The sequence below is a fragment of the Hylaeus anthracinus genome, unplaced genomic scaffold, assembly GCF_026225885.1.
Source record: "Hylaeus anthracinus isolate JK02 unplaced genomic scaffold, UHH_iyHylAnth1.0_haploid 3, whole genome shotgun sequence".
In the NCBI taxonomy this organism is placed as follows: Eukaryota; Metazoa; Arthropoda; class Insecta; order Hymenoptera; family Colletidae; genus Hylaeus; species Hylaeus anthracinus.
Window position 1 is genome coordinate 14,834,070 of NW_026535284.1, and position 17,552 is coordinate 14,851,621.

The following is a 17,552-nucleotide window of genomic DNA, read 5'->3' on the forward strand; positions in this document are numbered from 1 at the left end:
GTGTATCTCTGGCCAGGAATAAATTAATTTTAACTTTCCCTTTATAAATAAATAGTTGAACTTGTATCATTCCTATTGAATATGTATCTATTTTATTATCAAAACACAAAATCTCGCTGGATAAAGTATAAGAGAAAGTTACTACCAGTAACTTACTAGTTCCAGTAACTGCCACTAATAAGCGCTACCGGTTACATAGAAGATGATAGAGGAGAAAGCTTTTGCTTTGGTTAGTCCGCGGAAATTTCATTCCATTCCGTTCCATAACATTAATTAAGAGTTTAAATCTAAGGCTACAAGTAATATTACTTTTGACATTGCAATTAGGCCGCAATAGTTTTCGTCACAAAGAAAAATATGTTGATATATTTGTAAGAGCCATATTTGGATGAAAAAGTTGGGGTTAGGTTATGTGTCAGATTGTTTACAACTCGTACGAGAGCAAGCCGAAATGAATATTGACGTAGCATTGGACGAACCTTTGACAAGTGGTACTTGCGTGAAGCTTATAATTGAACTGTTAAAGTATATTTTATATCAGAAGCAACAAATACCATTTACGTATGATTCGTTGACTCAACTGCAAACGAACGTGAAGCCGACCGATAAAAATTCATCCTATATAAAGACATTGTTAAACTCCTTAAAATGTACGTCGGAACAGTTGAACTCACAATTTCATCTCGAAGGTTGCAACGTGAAAGAAATTGCTATACTTATTGGTGCTACAATAATATCACCAAAGCTGCACATTAGACTGGAATTTCCACCCAACATTCTTAGTAGCGAAGAACACCATGAGTGTAGACATACTTCTAGGAAACCTTTGTTAAGTCTAATGAGGTCAGTAAACATTTTGCACAATATTTTTTCTATTTTCGTTTATTACCAATGTAATGAAAGTGTTATAACAACATTTTTTTAGGTCAATGCTAGAATGTTCAGAATTTCAAGATGCAATAGCTTCACCATTGAATCCTACAAACACCTTTGTATTAGTACAAAAAAGTGATAGTAATAGTGTGTCTGATTTCTTTTTACCTAAGCCACAATATATACCTCCGATACGGAATTCAAATTGTTTCTTCATTAAGTTTCACCACAGTGAACAAATTAAAATAGACTGTAATTGTATAGATATAGTGAAAGTTTATAATGACTTATCTGAATCTAATATCAACAAAGATAGGGCTATTCAGTGTTTAAATAAATCAAATGGGAACGTTACAAATGTTCCTTATCAATGGTATCAATCCAGAGAAGTAATTAAAGGATTTAAATATGTAAGGTGACTGTTGATGGTTATAGGAAATTGAAAGAGAAGTATGCTCTCTTTTTTAAAATGAGATTTTAGACTAATTAAAGAAGATATATACTTTTTATTGAGAGAGTTAGAGGGAATAAATCAAGCATGTTAATCAATGTTTTTATAATAAATGCACATTTATAAAAAAAAGTACATAAACTATTCTTTTTTTTCGGTTTGGTTCTTGTTTGGAACTTCATAAATTTTTATTTTTAAAATTCTAAAGTCAACAACTGTTATTATTCTGAGAATTAATACCACTGCTCCTCCTATCCAACTCCACATCATTATACCTGAAAAAGTCTTGAAAGCATTTAATGTATAGCCTAACACATTATTATAAAAGTAAAATACTTGAATATTAAGAAAAAAGAACCTGCAGCCAGACAAGCACTTTACACGTGTTATGTTTATAAATGTTATAAGTCTCCACATATATATGTGCAATTTCACATTCACTGTAAACACATTTTACTTAAAACAATATTTATGAAATATAATAATTTTTGTTCCATACCTTTTATTCCTAGGTATTTCATAAATGTTGCTGATGTTGAGAAAAACATTTCTTACATCATTAGTAAACTCTTTATATCCATTCTTCAAGTCAAGGGTAGCATATGTTGTTATTATTGTAAATGTTAAATTAAAAAGCATAGCGTAAGGAACAATTCTCCATGGTGCTTGAAATCTATTCATTAATATAATATATATGGCTTTAAATTTCTAGTAACAATTAAGGACAAAAATTACAATTACTTACATTGCTATATCATATCCACCTTTTCCACAGATACAAAATAAAGTGAGCCACACAATTCCAAACATACAAGACAAAAAACATGTAATAAAATACACAATGCATTTATAATTGTAATTGTAACCGGTGATAATATAATTCCACCAGTCTGAAAAATCTGAATTCATTATGTCATTATCAACCGTGTCTTGTAATTGCGATTCTACTGGTAACATTGAAACAGATTTAGCCCAAAGTGGACAGTTGCCACTGAATGTTTGTTGCTTGAAATTTCGTTATAAAATAATTAAATTATCGTTTAAAATATCGGGACGAAGGAAATAGAAATATCGTTATTATTATACCCATATCAAGTAAAATAAAATACTGCATACGTAACCGCTAATTATGGATAGTAAATAAAAAAATATTTGTACAAGTTTCCACAAATAGGAAATATTGGCTGGATCGCGCTCGATAAACTCCTGATATTCTTCCAAAAGAGTCATCGGGAATGTTTACGTGGGGCAACCGTAGATTACAGCAGCGATGAAAAATATTACCCGCCAAACTTCATTTATGCCAAACGACACGAATCCGATTGGTCTATCGCAGGCGAACAAAATACAAACGTCACCGAGACGTATTTCAGGGGATTTATAAAATGACTTTTATTGCGCTAAAGGTATGATTAATGGAGAAATGGCATAGATCTGACAAGAGTATGTTCTAGTTGGTATTTAGAAGACGCGAGATGATCGATGTATTTCTATTGTCGATCGAAAATGAAGTTGCAGCTCGTTTTCTAACCGATGTAAGCATAATAGATTCGACGTAACTTGGACGCTTTGAAGGAAGTGTTGCAGACTGATCGTGGGAGTTGGACCAAGAAACGGAGGAACGCGCGGACCGCGAACCGCCACAGTGTTGTCGACGAGAAGGATACACGAAGGCGAGAAATTCTTGTTTTTTTTTCACATCCGAACATCGAAAATCACGAGGAAAACGATGGTGGACGCACGTTCTAAAGGGTCGTCGAACGAATAAACTCAATTGCAGTGGACACGTAAACCTTTCGTGGGTGAAGTGAAACACATGTGTCGGCCGAATCGTGTTTTCCACTATAGAGTGCCCGTCCCGTGTTTGGTCCGTGAATATCTCGCGCTTAGAAAGCCAAGTTACACACCAGTTACAATAATTCGCGGAAAATATAACGCGATTGGCTTCGAAGACATCTATTAACGTGATGAGCTGCTTCTTCGAGATGGAATAGAACTCGTCGCAGAAGGCGGCAGTGCGTGGGTGGGTGGGTGTCTAACGATTGCCACTCATGTATATCAAATTCCTTTTGGAATTTTGCACAAAATGTTGCTGACGGACCAATGATAATGCCCTTTTCGATTAAATATCGTTTCGTTTAATTGATATCTATTAATTGGCACGTTACACAAACAATTCTTTTTGGGCATAAGAAAAAATATTAGTTATATTTTAGAGCAACGCTGCTCTTCGCTGTCATTTTTTGGCTAATGTCAATTTGACAGTTTTAAACGAATGAAGCCAATATGATTGCATCTCTGTACTATTATCAACTTTGTTGATTCTGAAAGGAACCTGCACAATATCCTTGTTTTGACACTATTGTCAAGAAACTTTGTTTTTTTAACCAACTTGTTGTTTGGTTGCTTCACATATCTTCAATATCATCGAATTCCTTTATGAAAGATGCTTTCTCTACATTGTGAAGCAAGAGCACTGTAACAAGTCTCTGCCAATTATCGTTCACAGCTTAAGAGAAGGACCTTAGCAAGTCCTGCCTCTTTTCTTTAATCGACATTAAGAGGCTAAAGTATGAAAGGTCAAGCGGAGGAAAATGGATATCGGTAAAGTGTCAGCATGCGTGAGAAGTCAGCAGAATGTCATGCTCACGCAGGTCACGTGAGGGGCACAACAGAAATGTGCTCACGTGATCCTCCTACATTGCACTCAACCCTTACCAAGGCAAATGGTAAAAATTCAAGTCCCCAACCAACTCATCATTCGGAAACACGTATCGATAGCAATTTACTTCCAACACCTGGCGGACGGTTAAAATTTTTTAAAGATGGAAAATTTATTTTGGAACTGTCCCACCGTAGAGACGGAGAAAGAACTACGTGGTTTCCAGTTCCAAAGAAAACCTTTTGGCCACCTGCTAGCACAACTCCGAGTAGGCAGGAGAGTTCTACTTCTCTTAGCGGTAAGTTAAAAAATAATATTTTGCCGATAATTCGCTAACTTTAATGCTACTCTTATATTTGCAGTCTCTGATGATAATTCATCGGTTCAATCGAGTCCTTGGCAAAGAGATCATTGTTGGAAACAAGCTAATCCAAGACGTAGGATATCCACAGAGTTTAATTTTTATTACTATAGAAATCCCAGAAATCGTCTGTGTGCACATCCTGGGTTAATCGCGAGAAAGCGTAGACGTCCATTAGATTCCACTTCACACCTACTTGTTCCAGAATCAATAACAAATTATACCAAGCCGACACGCAAAGCGAATGGTACATCGACGGGAAAAGTTTTAAATTTAATCATCGACAAATTAGCACGCCTTCTAGATCCTAATGTTGTTTCACCTCGAAAACGCATTTTGCGCGAATTGGAGAGAGTATCGTTAGAAGACCAGGCATCCAAAAGACGCGCAACGCCGCAGCCTGTTTGTACGACAAGTGCTTCGACTCCTTCGCCAAAACAATTATCGTCGTACAGTATAACGAGTATCTTAGGAGAAGATAAACCAAGTCATGAGCAGGGCTTTTTGAGAAATTTATTGAAGCCAGATGACAGACAAACTGTGAAATACTCATCAAGTAATTCGTATCCGAGGGTACGAGTGGATCCATACATTGGTACTACAAATACGCCTCTTCAGCATCCACTTTACGGTGTACCGATGTTACCACCTGGACCATATAGAGCACCCTTATGGATGCATTATCCATCACCCGTCCATTATCCACCTCCTATGCCATTGTACGCACCACCGCCACCTCATCCTCCATCACCTCCAGTTCATCATTACAAAGACTACAGGGAACAAACTCTCACACCTCCTTCAGGTACGTACTCGAAAACATATCCTTGGTTCGCGATATATCGTAAACGCTACTAATTTCCATTGCTTCGTTTCTAGATATGCCTCTAAATCTGTCAAAGCATGCGGGTTGAATCTCAGGATCCTAAAAGCTGGTGCCTTATCAATGGACAAAACTGCGCAAACACTGCCCGTGCATCGACAATGCGATATATTAGTATTTTTTTATCCATAAACAATAGTATCATAGTAAGTAGAAATATGCAACCAGTGGGACGAAGTCTGGGTGCTATACTTGTACATACAAATGCATAAACTGTCAAGAGTTGGCATAGGTATTTTATATTAATATTAAATTAAATCATGAGTAGTATTACGGAATTTTAATGTAATTAATATTATGTATGTATTACATACTCGTTCAATTTTAGATATGCTCACTGCTTTTTATTCGATTAGAAAAGGAATACTTGGCAATTCGACTGTTTTAAACGCACGAATATGTTCACGTTTTAAGATGGTTGAATTTATTTTATATTTCGATTATTCTTACTACTCATGATTCGGATACTACAATGAAAGAAAAGGAGCATGTTCTCGTCTTATGCATCTCATTTATGCATTATCTTGTTATTCTTATTAATGTTACTGTCATTATTATCATTAATAAATGATACGACTATCCATTTTAAAAGATTCATAAGAAAGACATAGAATTATGTACAGAACAGATTATTACCTATATTTAGTATAAATAATTATTCCTACGAAAAGTAATATGATAATAAATTTAGGTTAATAGTATCCACAACAGTATACATTTATTTATATTATATTAATAAACAAAACAAAATTGCTTGGTAAAGACCGTGGGGTGTGCCTTAAATGATCGTCTAAATTGCAAAAAATTAAATTATGAACATTTTCACGGATATGTATTACTATTACTACCACTATACTACTATTACTATGTACATATGAATATAACTTTGCGTTATGTATTTGCATCAAATCGACATATTCGTCACTATTTATTATTAGTCAGGCGCATTACCAAACATTTTACGCGAAAGGCAAGCTCACACAGGCTCTACAAACTAGTGAGTAATTTTAATTATTCATTTACATAAACTTTTTTTATTAATTGAAACAGATGAAATATGTGACTGTGCGCAAGCAATTGTATAGAAAGACTAATTTCGTAAATATATAAATATTTCATATACTAAACAAGAGATCTTCATTTATTGTCTTTTATCGTAAGTGTATGTAAATTCGAAGAAAATCTGTAGTTCTGTGATCCTTGTAACGTCTCTCCTCCACACGAATCCATAAAAATTAAAAAAAATGGTAAAAAGACTTTAATGTAACAAATAGAGAGGAATAGTCTAAATATATCGATGTGTATTTTTATTAAATTTTACGATTTTTGAATGACGCCCAGAGTACGCGTAAGAACAATATTTAATTCGAATAAGTCGAAAAAATAGCTTGGAACTTGTGTACGGTATTTTGCCGCTCTACGGCCATTGCTCGACTTGTCTCTGCTTCACAGTGCCGTAGCTATTTGCAATCGATGAAATGCTATCGTAGATATCGAAAAGTGTATATCTCGATCTCTTTTATCGAAGAAATTTTCGTTGAATATACGATATATGTACTCGGTGCATATCGTAAATTGAGTGAAATATTATCATTTGTTGAACGATGCAATGTTCGTAAGAAAAATCGAAAAGAAGTATTTAAATTTCGCGGTCGATTTGCGAATGCGCCGAAAAATTGGCACTCCATCGTGTCTGGTTATCCCCACTTCTCGATAGGGTACGCAGACGCTCTCGAGACCGCGCAATCGTCGTCTTGGTAGTATCCGATTCGTGGCCTTGTTTTGTGGTATTCGTTGACCGGGTTGTAACGTTCCGATCGCGCCGTTTTCTACCGAAAATTCGTAAAAGTAGGTTCTCGCGTTTCCGCCGTAACGAACGAACGATCGCGTAAAAATCGTGATCGTATGTCTCAGTGGAGTTTCGAATGCACGCGGGTTTGGAGGAAAGCGAGCGAACCGAGCTCCGGTAGAGGGGAGCAGGCAGTTTTGCCTGGTCGTATATGTAGCCCGCTCGGCAAAATGAAAATGGCGGTGTTCCCGTATGAACGGTGCAACGGCCACTGACGATGTTCGTCACGGTAACGGACACGTGAGCCGAATCGAGTGTGGGACTTTCACGCGTCTTGTATGCATACACGAGGATCGTTCAGTGTCACATTATAGGCGGGAACGGGTCGGTGCGAGCACGATATATAGGATAGCAAGCGCGATACTTTTTTTTTTTTTCGTCGATCGAGGGACAAACAAACACGATGGAGTGATACCGCGAAGTGTTGACTCCGCGGACAAGTGGGGAAGTGTCGGCTAATAAATTCGTGTAGTTGGAGGACAAAAAGCCTTCATGCCGATGCCGGCCGAATACCACGAGAACCACGGTAACCACGAGAACGCTAATTTCGCTCTCGGGGCCACACAGGACGCCAGCAACATGACGGCCAACATGTACCGGGTGGGAGGTAAAGTAACCGCATACACATTCCGCCGGCTGATGGCCACGCGTCGAGTCTCGGACGCAGCTTTAATTAACCCCGAGAAATTAATGTTTGCAAATGGTGATCGCGATGGCGTCCCCTGTATCTACGTTTTACCCGCGCTCGGCCCCTCGACTTTCCTCTCTTCATCTGGATCTCCCGTCTTCCTCCCCGCTCTCTCTTATATAGCGTCCTATAGTCTGCTTTCCTTCTACTCCCTCTTACCCCACTCTCGCGCCCTTCGTCCAGGTCATGCTAATTTTTTACACGATGAATCCCAATCATTAAAATTCGATATTACGTTTCCCTTCGATTTTTTGTTTGTCGATCACGAGTCATGTTCTTTTTTTTTTTTTTCATTCTTTTCACTTTCGTGCCAATGATCCATAGAGTCATTTATTTATATCGAATAATATTTCTCATTCCCCCCATATTACACCGACATCGAAAAGGATATTTAATTCTCTAGCGTCCTTTCTACGCACGCTCGACTATTAAAAAAAATTCACGAATTCGCTATTTAATTATTATTAGTTAATAATAATGCTGTATTTTTATTTTGCAATGCCTGCCAGCTTTCGATACGTAGTTTATGAAACTTTCCGATATTTTCTCTCATGTCGTATGTATCTCTCGTAGTAGCGATATCATTATTTACATATTCATGCGAAATGTGTATACATATATGTATATATAAATAAATATATATATATATCACATCGAAACGTTGCCTCAAAGTAATACCACTTATTTATAGTAATCAAATTTTCTTTTACTGAATTATAAATATACTACCGCGTGTATATACATACACACATATATATATATATATATATACATACACGCGGTAGTATATATATATATATATATATATATACGCGTACGCGCGTATTGATATTATTGATGCATTGCATTTACAGTATAATTAAACAGATTTCTCATCTAACTTAAAAGTTCGCTAAATAAATAATTCCTTTTTTAATTTGTAGATTACGTATATTTCGAAACATCTTCCACATCTCCCTACCAGATTAGAAGGATAGAAGAATTGAACAAGGTAAGAATATATTTCTTTGAATTGAACTAAATAAAAATTCTGCAATGTTCCATAATTTGAAATTCGAGTCTTTATCAAGTCCAAATGTATTTACATTTTATGTCATACATTACATCATGTTCTCGTGGTTTTTCCATAAATACATCTAATTTGTCATTTTAGACGGCAAGTGGAAATGTTGAAGCAAAAGTCATGTGCTTCTTCAGGCGGAGGGATTTACCATCTACATTAATCATGCTTGCAGATAAACATCAATGTAAGTGAAATTTATATTGTTGTACAAACTATGGTCCTCATACTTTATCTATAAAATATTACAACCGTTCAATCCTTTATTGGAAGTATCACGGTATTTGCTTGTTATCAATTTTGCTAATGAACAAATACTCGAGAAACTTTATTTTACATGGTTCTTTGAGATTTGAACATTTTTTTCTTTTTTTTTTTTTTTTTTTAAATAAAAGAACATCCATTTCATTAGAAGAAATTTATGAGACCCGATACTTTGACCATCTACCTGGAAACAGTAATGTTTAGGCGATTGAATAGTAATATTAATGTATTGTACATACGAGAGTAATGTCATTTATGTTGCTTCGCGTTACGGTACGAGATCGATAGTCATCTACAGATGAAGAAAACTGAAACGTTCCTCTCGTATAGCGCGAAAGATCACCTTAGTACCTCAATTTTTTACGAACTCGGCCGATGTTGTTTCACGTTGCATACACGCAAACCGACCAACAATGAAAAATTCGAAAAAAAAAAAAAAAAAAAAAAGTTCGCTACATGCAACGACCCGCGACCGTTACCGTTTATGAAATGCGTTCCGATCGTTTCTGTGCGCTATTCTTCGCATTGCTCGAACGTAAATCATTAAAAAATGGTCCAAGCGAAATCGCAAATTAGCCACGCTAACAGCGAGCATTCGCTCTTAAAAAAAAATGTTTGATGTTGCACGGATAAAAATGCAATTTTACCGATCCATTACTTGATTTTTCAACGTTCCGGTACATATATACAACACTCGAATAGAAGTTCAAAGACCTCGGTGCCAGGATAAACTTGCGTTCGCGTGAAAGGCGACACACTTCAATATGTTTCATCACGTACAGAAAAATAACGCATCTCTCGGTAAAAAGTTGGCTCGGTTTTACATATCTCGTTGTATATACATTTATATAGATATATGTATACGTGTATTGTGGATATATTTACACGTCCGTATAGATATGTACGTATAGTACATAGATGTGTGCGAGGGCACATGTACGTGTGCTGCGAACCTTTCTCGATTTTTCCTTTGCAGTGGCAAAGATAATGAGACGCGGGGATTTGGGGGTGGGAATGTATAATAAGTAAAGTTGGGGGTGGCAGAGGGGTGGAACGGGGGTTGTATCGATCTGCAGGGGGTGGGTCGGGGGTGGTGCACCCGCTAGCCCACCACCTCCTCCACCTCTTTCTACCTCTCTCGCCCGAGTACCCCACACCACCCCACCCCACCTTGCCTCCCGCCACCCTGAACTAAATGAATGACTGACGCAGGGGTTGGTCGGGTATGTGTGTTACGTGTACTCGGACACAGACCCGTAAGAACACCGATAGAACGTACACGATAACCGAGCACATAGTCATATACGAATAACGGGCAGAGAGAAAACAGGAACGCACACATACGCGTGTGTGCCTGGGCGAAAATGGTGTGGGGCCCACTAGCCATCTTCGTTTTAAGCATTTACTCTCCCCCGCTTCTCTTTCCCTCCCTTCTCTTCTTTTACCGTGTATATATGTACGGTACGTACGTACGTGTACGCGAATGCACGCTCTACCGTTCTGTTTCTCTCTGCTCGTGGCTCTATGTCCGTCCGCCGGTATTTGCTTCGAATCGGGTTCTCTCCCCTTCCTCTACCATTTCTGTACTTTGCTCTTCTGTACCTCGAATTTCACGAAAAAAATTGTACGAATCTTTGTCTTGTCGGGTGTCTACATTTTTACGCGTCGAATGTATGAACAAAGTTTACACCAAGAACATATTCTAGGTATCGCATGTTGCCCCCCGGATCTTTTTCTTATCTTACCTTCTCGTTAACGACGATTTCAAGTTTGACAAAAAATCTGTAACGAGAACGTTTGGATTGTACTCGTCATTTTAGAGAGTAGGGTAGAGTAGGGGGGAGGGGGCTTTTAAACATCATCCACTCGACGATTCACTAAAAAGGGTTTTTCCTTTGCAAGAGTAATGCACAACTACTGTTGCAATCGATATCATTTTCACTGTATAATATGGTGTACTCTGTGCTGTTTCTCATATACCCATCGCAAATGATACAAATACGTATATTAATGTAGTATAAATAAGTGAATGAAAAAAAAAAAAAAAAAAAGACGAATATCTTAACAAATTAATATAATTATAAATGTCATCGATATATGTATACAACGTATTCGAATAACGAACAAGGTTGTCGACAGTGATTTAAATATTACACGTCTGAACCACGCAAGTATAATGCAGTTGTAAATAGAAACGTGTCTGGAATTTGTTGACAGAATCAAAATTGTTGTTTATACCATTCCGTAATCAGAAATTATAATCAATAATGCCATTCAATGGATCGATGGATGTGTATAATATTTTACGTGTACAAGTATCGAGTTCTCTTCGAATAGAAAACGTAACAAGCATGTTTTAATGTTCCATTAAAGAAAGTACGAAATAAAAATGTGAAATAGTAGAGTGGGTTTTATGGTACAAATTACAGTGGCAAGCGCGGAGCAGCAGAGGTCAGATTCCCCTGCAAGCACACAGAGTCAGAAACTCGAGAATCCAGATACTACTAAGGAAATGACTAGTAAAGATGGGATCGGGCCCAAAGTGATGAACAAAGGGGGCGGGAAGGGTGGATGGCTGAAGGCCCCATTATCAGAGGCCCAAGAGCCTCATGGTGAGTGAGCAGTCGATTGAAAGGTGCCCCTTATAAATGAATCTGAGTAATTTACGTGTACCATTTTTATGAGAACATACACGTAATCAAATTTCACGTTAAAAATAATATATTCTCCTTGGTTGTCGATACGTTACTAAATGGTTGCTTTACGTTCTTTTATAAACAGTCATCGTATAGAAATTGGTACTAAACGTGGTAGCTTTGACTGCAAGCATTTCCCTTGCATTCTTCCAATTATTTGATTCCATTAAAAAATACGAGTTACTGTACAGGGATTCATGAGTAAGTACTCTATAATGTGCACCTTTTGATTGTCTCATTAGTCTCATATAGAAGCCAGTGATGATGCAAGGCTAATGATCTAGCGGCGGGATTTATAAAAATCTTTGTAATCTTGGTGAATGCCAGAAGCCTAGGTTTTTTCACTGTAAGGCCAAAGAGACAATAAATTCGGTTTAACTATGACCTCTTCTTTTGAGTTACGTTGGAAGGGGTTTGTTTGTTTCTCAATAAATGTGAAACTTTATGACCCGCACATTGTGACAATACACCGTCATTATCATTTTCATTGTTCTTTGTATGATTTTTATCATTTTCGGTAGATTATTTTCTCGAAAGATCATCGCAACGATCTGTTCAATTTCTGGTGCATAAAATTCACGTTCATGCTCATTAAAACAATTTCATCCGGATCGATCATCTTATCATTTAAAAAAATCCCGCCGCACAAAATGATAATTCTTTAGTAATCTGAGGCTTCTTTAAACAATTTACATTCCTTCGTGAATTAATTTCATTTTTGTTATGATAGATAGTGTATCACTTAATATCGCTTTCATTTCCGTTTTTTGTTGCCCGCTCTTGCTGATATTTTTAGTTCAGTGTTGTAAGTTTTAATTGATTCTGCCACATTCCTGCGTTTCATTTACATTTAATTTATGTATATCGAAGAAAAGAAAGGAAAGAAAAAAAACAAATGAATCGAAGACCAAAACTGCATGAACAATCTGAAATATCTAATCGAAGTCATAAGTAATCCTATTTTGAGTGTTAAATTCTGTTGGTTTATGTCGCAATAAATAATGAAATTGTCCAAGAATTTTCATACGTATCAAGTGTTTGCAGTTTCTTTCGTTTTATTCGCCTTTAAGTAAAATATTTGTTTTCATTTATGCTTTCTCCTAACATCGGTTCGAACGTTACGATAACGAGATATAATTTAATTTAAATTGTTCATACGCAGGGATGGAAGAGAGTGTGGTAGGTGCCGGAGGAGTTACAGAATTAAGTTCTAAACAACGTCATCAAATGAAGCACAGAGAACTATTTCTATCGCGTCAGGTGGAAACAATGCCGGCTACACACATAAGAGGCAAATGCTGTGTAACTTTGTTAAATGAAACGGAATCTTTACTAAGCTATCTAAACAAAGAGGATTCTTTCTTTTATTGCTTAGTATTCGATCCTGCTCAGCGCACTTTGCTCGCTGACAAAGGTATTTATCGGCATCAGAAAATATTAAATACTACAATTACTTATCGTTTACTCTTTTACTCTCTATACTTTAATTCTAATAAACACAATATTACAGGCGAAATTAGAGTAGGCAGTAGATATCAAGCTGATGGTATAGCGCCATCTCCGTTCACACCTGCTGAAAGGGAATCGGATCCTCGTAGGTTACAGGATTTAGAAACTTTGGTTTGGACACCGCGGCATTCGCTAACAGACCGTCAGATTGATCAATTCCTCGTTGTCAGTAGATCCGTAGGCACATTCGCAAGAGCTTTAGACTGTTCGTCTTCAGTTAAGCAGCCCTCTTTACATATGTCTGCAGCAGCTGCATCAAGGGACATTACTCTTGTAAATATCATTATATCATTATATCATTGCTTTACAAATTACATGCTTCTGCGTATAAAAGATTATCGCTGATTTCTGTTTGTACTTGTAGTTTCATGCAATGGATACTTTGCATCGGCACAATTACGATGTTGCAAAAGCAATGTCGTCTTTGGTGCCGAGCACTGGTCCAGTATTATGCAGAGACGAAATGGAAGAATGGAGCGCATCCGAAGCTAATCTTTTCGAAGAAGCCCTTGATAAATACGGAAAAGATTTCGCCGATATTCGTCAAGACTTTGTAAGTGTCTATTGTTTGGTTTATTCCTCGCTTATCGATTGTTTAATCTTAACGAATATTGTATTTTAGTTACCATGGAAAACGTTAAAAAACGTTATCGAATATTATTACATGTGGAAGACAACGGATAGATACGTACAACAAAAGAGGGTAAAAGCTGTAGAAGCTGAAAGTAAACTTAAACAGGTTTATATACCAAATTATAATAAGAACGCGCCACCTACGACTGCACCTACTGCAGCAACTATTGTACCTCTTGGTAATAGTAATAGTAACAGTAACGGAAAACCAACTAGTGTTCTCAATGGCAATAGCAATGGTAACACGGCGACTGATAATACTGGAATATTAATGGTCGGAGTTGGTGGTAAGCCGTGTGAAAGTTGTCAAGTTATGCAAAGCCCGCAATGGTATGCTTGGGGCCCATCACATATGCAGTGTCGTCTGTGTCAGTCATGTTGGACGTATTGGAAGAAGTACGGGGGTCTTAAGGTACATCTAAATTAGATACATTTCCTAATTAGTGCAAAAGTTGATGTCTATCATAAAGATATTTTACTTATGGATGGTGTCTCCAGGTTCCGTCGCGCATCGATGATGTTGATTTGGAAAGAAAACGAGGCGGTACAGGCTCAGACGAGGAAAGTAAAGGAATTTGCGGTGCTCACAGACCACATCGATGTAGTATTCCTTCATGTGGTAAAGAATTCAAGCTCAAAGCACATCTAAGTCGCCATTATGCAAGCGCTCATGGCGTTGATTTACGTGGAAGCGGAGCAAGTGGAGGCGGCGGCGGCGGATCTCCTAGACCTGTGATGAAAACGCGTTCCGCATTTTATTTGCGTACTTCAGCTTTGGCGCGAGCTGCACGGAGACTGTGCGCAGCACAGTTACGTACACGACATGCAGCCCGAGCACCTCATCAGCCTATAAACGCAGCGCCACTGCGACATCTTTGCGCCTCTCCTCAATTGACATCAAAAAGTCCTGCGGAGTTACGTATTTTAGCACGGGCTGTGAGACCTCGACCTCGTCCACGCGTCACCGACATAGCAACACGTTTAGGGGATCATCCCGCTCCACGGCAACCCGGTGATTGGGATTGGTTAGCTCTTACGGCACCAGCACAACGAAAAGAACCTGATCGGGTGTCTTTCCCTAAACCGCCGAAAGCACCAGGTATGTAACCGATTGTTGAATATAAAAATATAAATTCTTTATGCTCATCGATTCACGCGGTTGCAGATGGAAGCCTTTTGTACGAAAGGGTACCAAATAAATCGGAAGTGGATAGGTTGCCAGTAACTCCGCCTCAGCCACAACCTGCTATGCAGACGCAACAAACAATACTGAAACGCACAAGACCTCCGTTCGACGAAATCAACGGATCAGATGGTAAGTTTCAGGATCATGTAATTATTAATCTATTAAAGCGATTAAGTCCCAAGTCCTAGTACTGAATGTGATCTCTGTTTACTGGCTTCTACTCTGATGTGGATTGGGATGAAGGTAAAATAATTCAGTGTCTATGAGTTTAAATACACGGCAAAAAAAAAAAATAACCAGCGTTGTTAAATTAATTTGTTCCATAGGAATGCACAACATCGGTTTAATAATTTTATATCACCATGAAATTATCTACACTTTTGTTCGAATATTGGTATGAAGTTCCTGATTTTTTGTAGGTATTGCCCTAAGTGCGGGGCTCCCTGGTGGACCACCTGCAAAAAGAGCTCACCATTCTCAGCAGCTGCATCCAAAGCACGCTTTGGAACACACTGCACCTCCTGTTCTTCCATTAGCACCACCTTTAAATGGAAGAGCCGCTCACCCACATACCTTGCCTCACGGCCCTCCATTGTCTAGAAGTAATGCACGTAAACAAGTTATTTCATGGATGGACGCACCCGATGATGTTTATTTCCGCGCTTCGAATCAGATCAAGTTAGTGTCTCGACACATTTTTTTTCTACGACGCAATACATGCTGTTTCGCAAACTTACAATTTTATCGTGTTATTGGTTTTTTGTAGAAGACTTAGAAGAACCCTCTCATCTGTAGAACTTCGAAGAGCAGCGCGCAAACCGTGGCGTAGATTACAAGTACCTTTACATCCACCTCATCCACAAAGAGCGGTGCGCGGTGATGATATGGTCGTCATCTTGGACTGAATTAACGATACAATCAATCCGGCAAACTGATAGTACGTCGGTTTGCTATGAGGAAATCATGCTGTTATTGTAATTTTAATGCCAGAGTGACCACAGTGAAGATATCCCAGCTTTATGTATTGTCATTGGCAGCTCTGACGTTGAGCAAGGACTAATCACTGTTCGAAATTTTTTCAATAATTTTCGAAACAGTAATTCGCCGAAACTGAAGGCCTCGCTTAACCGAATTTGCGTATTGCATTGACATCGCTGAAACATACTTCACTCGTATGGACAATGAGAAGCGATTACTCTGGAACGAACATTCATCGAATCTTTAAAAAAAAAATAAAAAAAAAAATAAAAAAAAATAGAAAAAATTGAAGATAAAGAATCAAGTCATTCGCCGTGAAACATGATTTTCTATTCGTATTAATTAATTATTGTTGTTATTAATAATAATTATTAATAATTGAATGTACATATACATCATACCACACATTCATAAATGCATAGCCAGACAACACACAAGTGTCCAACGAGTGCTGGACACGAGTTCTACGTCGGTTAAATTGGCCCATACCATGCGCATCAGCTCACGAAAAATGTTACGGCCGTGCGCGTAACAGAGACGAATGCGAGAGAGAGCGCAAGAGAGTGTGTGAAAGAGGGTGAGAACGGATATGAACGTACGGGAGAAAGAAAGAAAGAATGCTCATTGTGAATATTTTTATTAAATTTTCAAGTTTGATGACTTCCGTCGCAACAATTAATAAATAAACATAAGCATAAGTGGAAGAATATACTGGTCCTTTTTCCCTTTCATTCTTAACTATCTTATTACAATACGTTGTACAAGTATATTGCACTGCACTAATACATAAAATACAACTTTACCTTTTTCATAAACATTGAAGTATAAACTACAGTTCTATATAAAATGATATAAGTGAAATGTCCTTTAAACATTTAAACATTTTAAGGATGCACACGTGCATATATATTGTTTTAGACTCCTACGTTATATAATATGAATTGTTTGCATAACTAATTCAAATTACGCGCGTTTTCAGTTGAATTAAAAGCCATCTACCGTTGAATAGATGGAACTAATTTTCGGAATTTGGTCAGCGCCTCTATCGGGAAAACGCCCAAGTTTGTCCTCAATTAGTTCCTCTTTTTACTGGTAGATGGCGCCATTTACTTGGTTTTATTGATAAATTACCATAATGCGGTAAAAAACATATAAATAGCGCCTTCTAACAGTAAAAAGAGGAACTAATTGAGGACAAACTTGGGCGTTTTCCCGATAGAGGCGCTGACCAAATTCCGAAAATTAGTTCCATCTATTCAACGGTAGATGGCTTTTAATTCAACTGAAAACGCGCGTAATTTGAATTAGTTATGCAAACAATTCATACTATATAACGTAGTAGTCAAAAATAATACATGGACGTGTAAATACACAAATGTTTAAAGGATATTTCACCTATAGAACTATAATTGAATAAGGTCTCATTACGTCTTTGAAGTTTCCTGTCTTTGTACTTTAG

The 17,552-nt window shown here is 37.5% G+C and overlaps 4 protein-coding genes across 10 annotated transcripts; 3 read left to right on the top strand and 1 right to left on the bottom strand.

The window, feature by feature from the left end:
- Positions 1-186: 186 nt before the first annotated feature.
- Positions 187-1,436, top strand: LOC128894050 (MAD2L1-binding protein). Its single transcript, XM_054155459.1, has 2 exons — positions 187-843; positions 926-1,436. Exons 1-2 carry the CDS (start codon positions 389-391, stop codon positions 1,290-1,292), a joined length of 822 nt encoding a protein of 273 aa, XP_054011434.1. The 5' UTR covers positions 187-388; the 3' UTR covers positions 1,293-1,436.
- A 24-nt stretch (positions 1,437-1,460) lies between these two features.
- On the bottom strand, positions 1,461-2,746 carry LOC128894052 (uncharacterized). Of its 4 annotated transcripts, none has more exons than XM_054155461.1 (5): positions 2,411-2,746; positions 2,070-2,329; positions 1,824-1,997; positions 1,683-1,764; positions 1,466-1,609 (listed from the first exon to the last, which is right to left on the bottom strand). In XM_054155461.1, exons 1-5 carry the CDS (start codon positions 2,552-2,554, stop codon positions 1,466-1,468), a joined length of 804 nt encoding a protein of 267 aa, XP_054011436.1. In that variant the 5' UTR covers positions 2,555-2,746. The 4 variants fall into 4 exon arrangements, with proteins under 4 accessions (XP_054011438.1, XP_054011436.1, XP_054011439.1 ...); XM_054155464.1 differs by having other exon boundaries at positions 2,070-2,088; positions 2,411-2,540; XM_054155462.1 differs by having other exon boundaries at positions 1,539-1,599.
- Positions 2,747-2,943: 197 nt separating this feature from the next.
- Positions 2,944-6,360, top strand: LOC128894048 (uncharacterized). Its single transcript, XM_054155456.1, has 3 exons — positions 2,944-4,284; positions 4,349-5,152; positions 5,227-6,360. Exons 1-3 carry the CDS (start codon positions 3,942-3,944, stop codon positions 5,259-5,261), a joined length of 1,182 nt encoding a protein of 393 aa, XP_054011431.1. The 5' UTR covers positions 2,944-3,941; the 3' UTR covers positions 5,262-6,360.
- A 606-nt stretch (positions 6,361-6,966) lies between these two features.
- On the top strand, positions 6,967-16,792 carry LOC128894039 (metastasis-associated protein MTA3-like). 4 transcript variants are annotated; one of them, XM_054155441.1, is made up of 13 exons: positions 6,972-7,686; positions 8,691-8,758; positions 8,921-9,014; positions 11,521-11,703; positions 12,950-13,201; positions 13,298-13,569; positions 13,661-13,849; positions 13,919-14,341; positions 14,428-15,028; positions 15,095-15,242; positions 15,327-15,358; positions 15,535-15,793; positions 15,882-16,792. In XM_054155441.1, the coding sequence occupies exons 1-13, from the start codon at positions 7,572-7,574 to the stop codon at positions 16,018-16,020; spliced, it is 2,775 nt and encodes a 924-aa protein (XP_054011416.1). In that variant the 5' UTR covers positions 6,972-7,571; the 3' UTR covers positions 16,021-16,792. The 4 variants fall into 4 exon arrangements, with proteins under 4 accessions (XP_054011419.1, XP_054011416.1, XP_054011417.1 ...); XM_054155442.1 differs by lacking the exon at positions 15,327-15,358 and having other exon boundaries at positions 6,973-7,686; positions 15,095-15,244; XM_054155443.1 differs by lacking the exon at positions 11,521-11,703 and having other exon boundaries at positions 6,973-7,686.
- Positions 16,793-17,552: the final 760 nt, after the last annotated feature.

Coding starts and splice junctions, on each gene's coding strand:
- LOC128894050 (XM_054155459.1), top strand. CDS start 389: ATGAAAAAGTTGGGGTTAGGTTATGTGTCAGATTGTTTACAACTCGTA. Junction 844..925: donor CCTTTGTTAAGTCTAATGAG/GTCAGTAAACAT, acceptor ACATTTTTTTAG/GTCAATGCTAGAATGTTCAG.
- LOC128894052 (XM_054155461.1), bottom strand. CDS start 2,554: ATGACTCTTTTGGAAGAATATCAGGAGTTTATCGAGCGCGATCCAGCC. Junction 1,998..2,069: donor GGTGGATATGATATAGCAAT/GTAAGTAATTGT, acceptor ATTAATGAATAG/ATTTCAAGCACCATGGAGAA. Junction 1,610..1,682: donor AAGTGCTTGTCTGGCTGCAG/GTTCTTTTTTCT, acceptor AATGCTTTCAAG/ACTTTTTCAGGTATAATGAT.
- LOC128894048 (XM_054155456.1), top strand. CDS start 3,942: ATGCGTGAGAAGTCAGCAGAATGTCATGCTCACGCAGGTCACGTGAGG. Junction 4,285..4,348: donor GAGTTCTACTTCTCTTAGCG/GTAAGTTAAAAA, acceptor TTATATTTGCAG/TCTCTGATGATAATTCATCG. Junction 5,153..5,226: donor AACTCTCACACCTCCTTCAG/GTACGTACTCGA, acceptor CTTCGTTTCTAG/ATATGCCTCTAAATCTGTCA.
- LOC128894039 (XM_054155441.1), top strand. CDS start 7,572: ATGCCGATGCCGGCCGAATACCACGAGAACCACGGTAACCACGAGAAC. Junction 13,202..13,297: donor CACTTTGCTCGCTGACAAAG/GTATTTATCGGC, acceptor ACAATATTACAG/GCGAAATTAGAGTAGGCAGT. Junction 15,359..15,534: donor TGATGTGGATTGGGATGAAG/GTAAAATAATTC, acceptor GATTTTTTGTAG/GTATTGCCCTAAGTGCGGGG.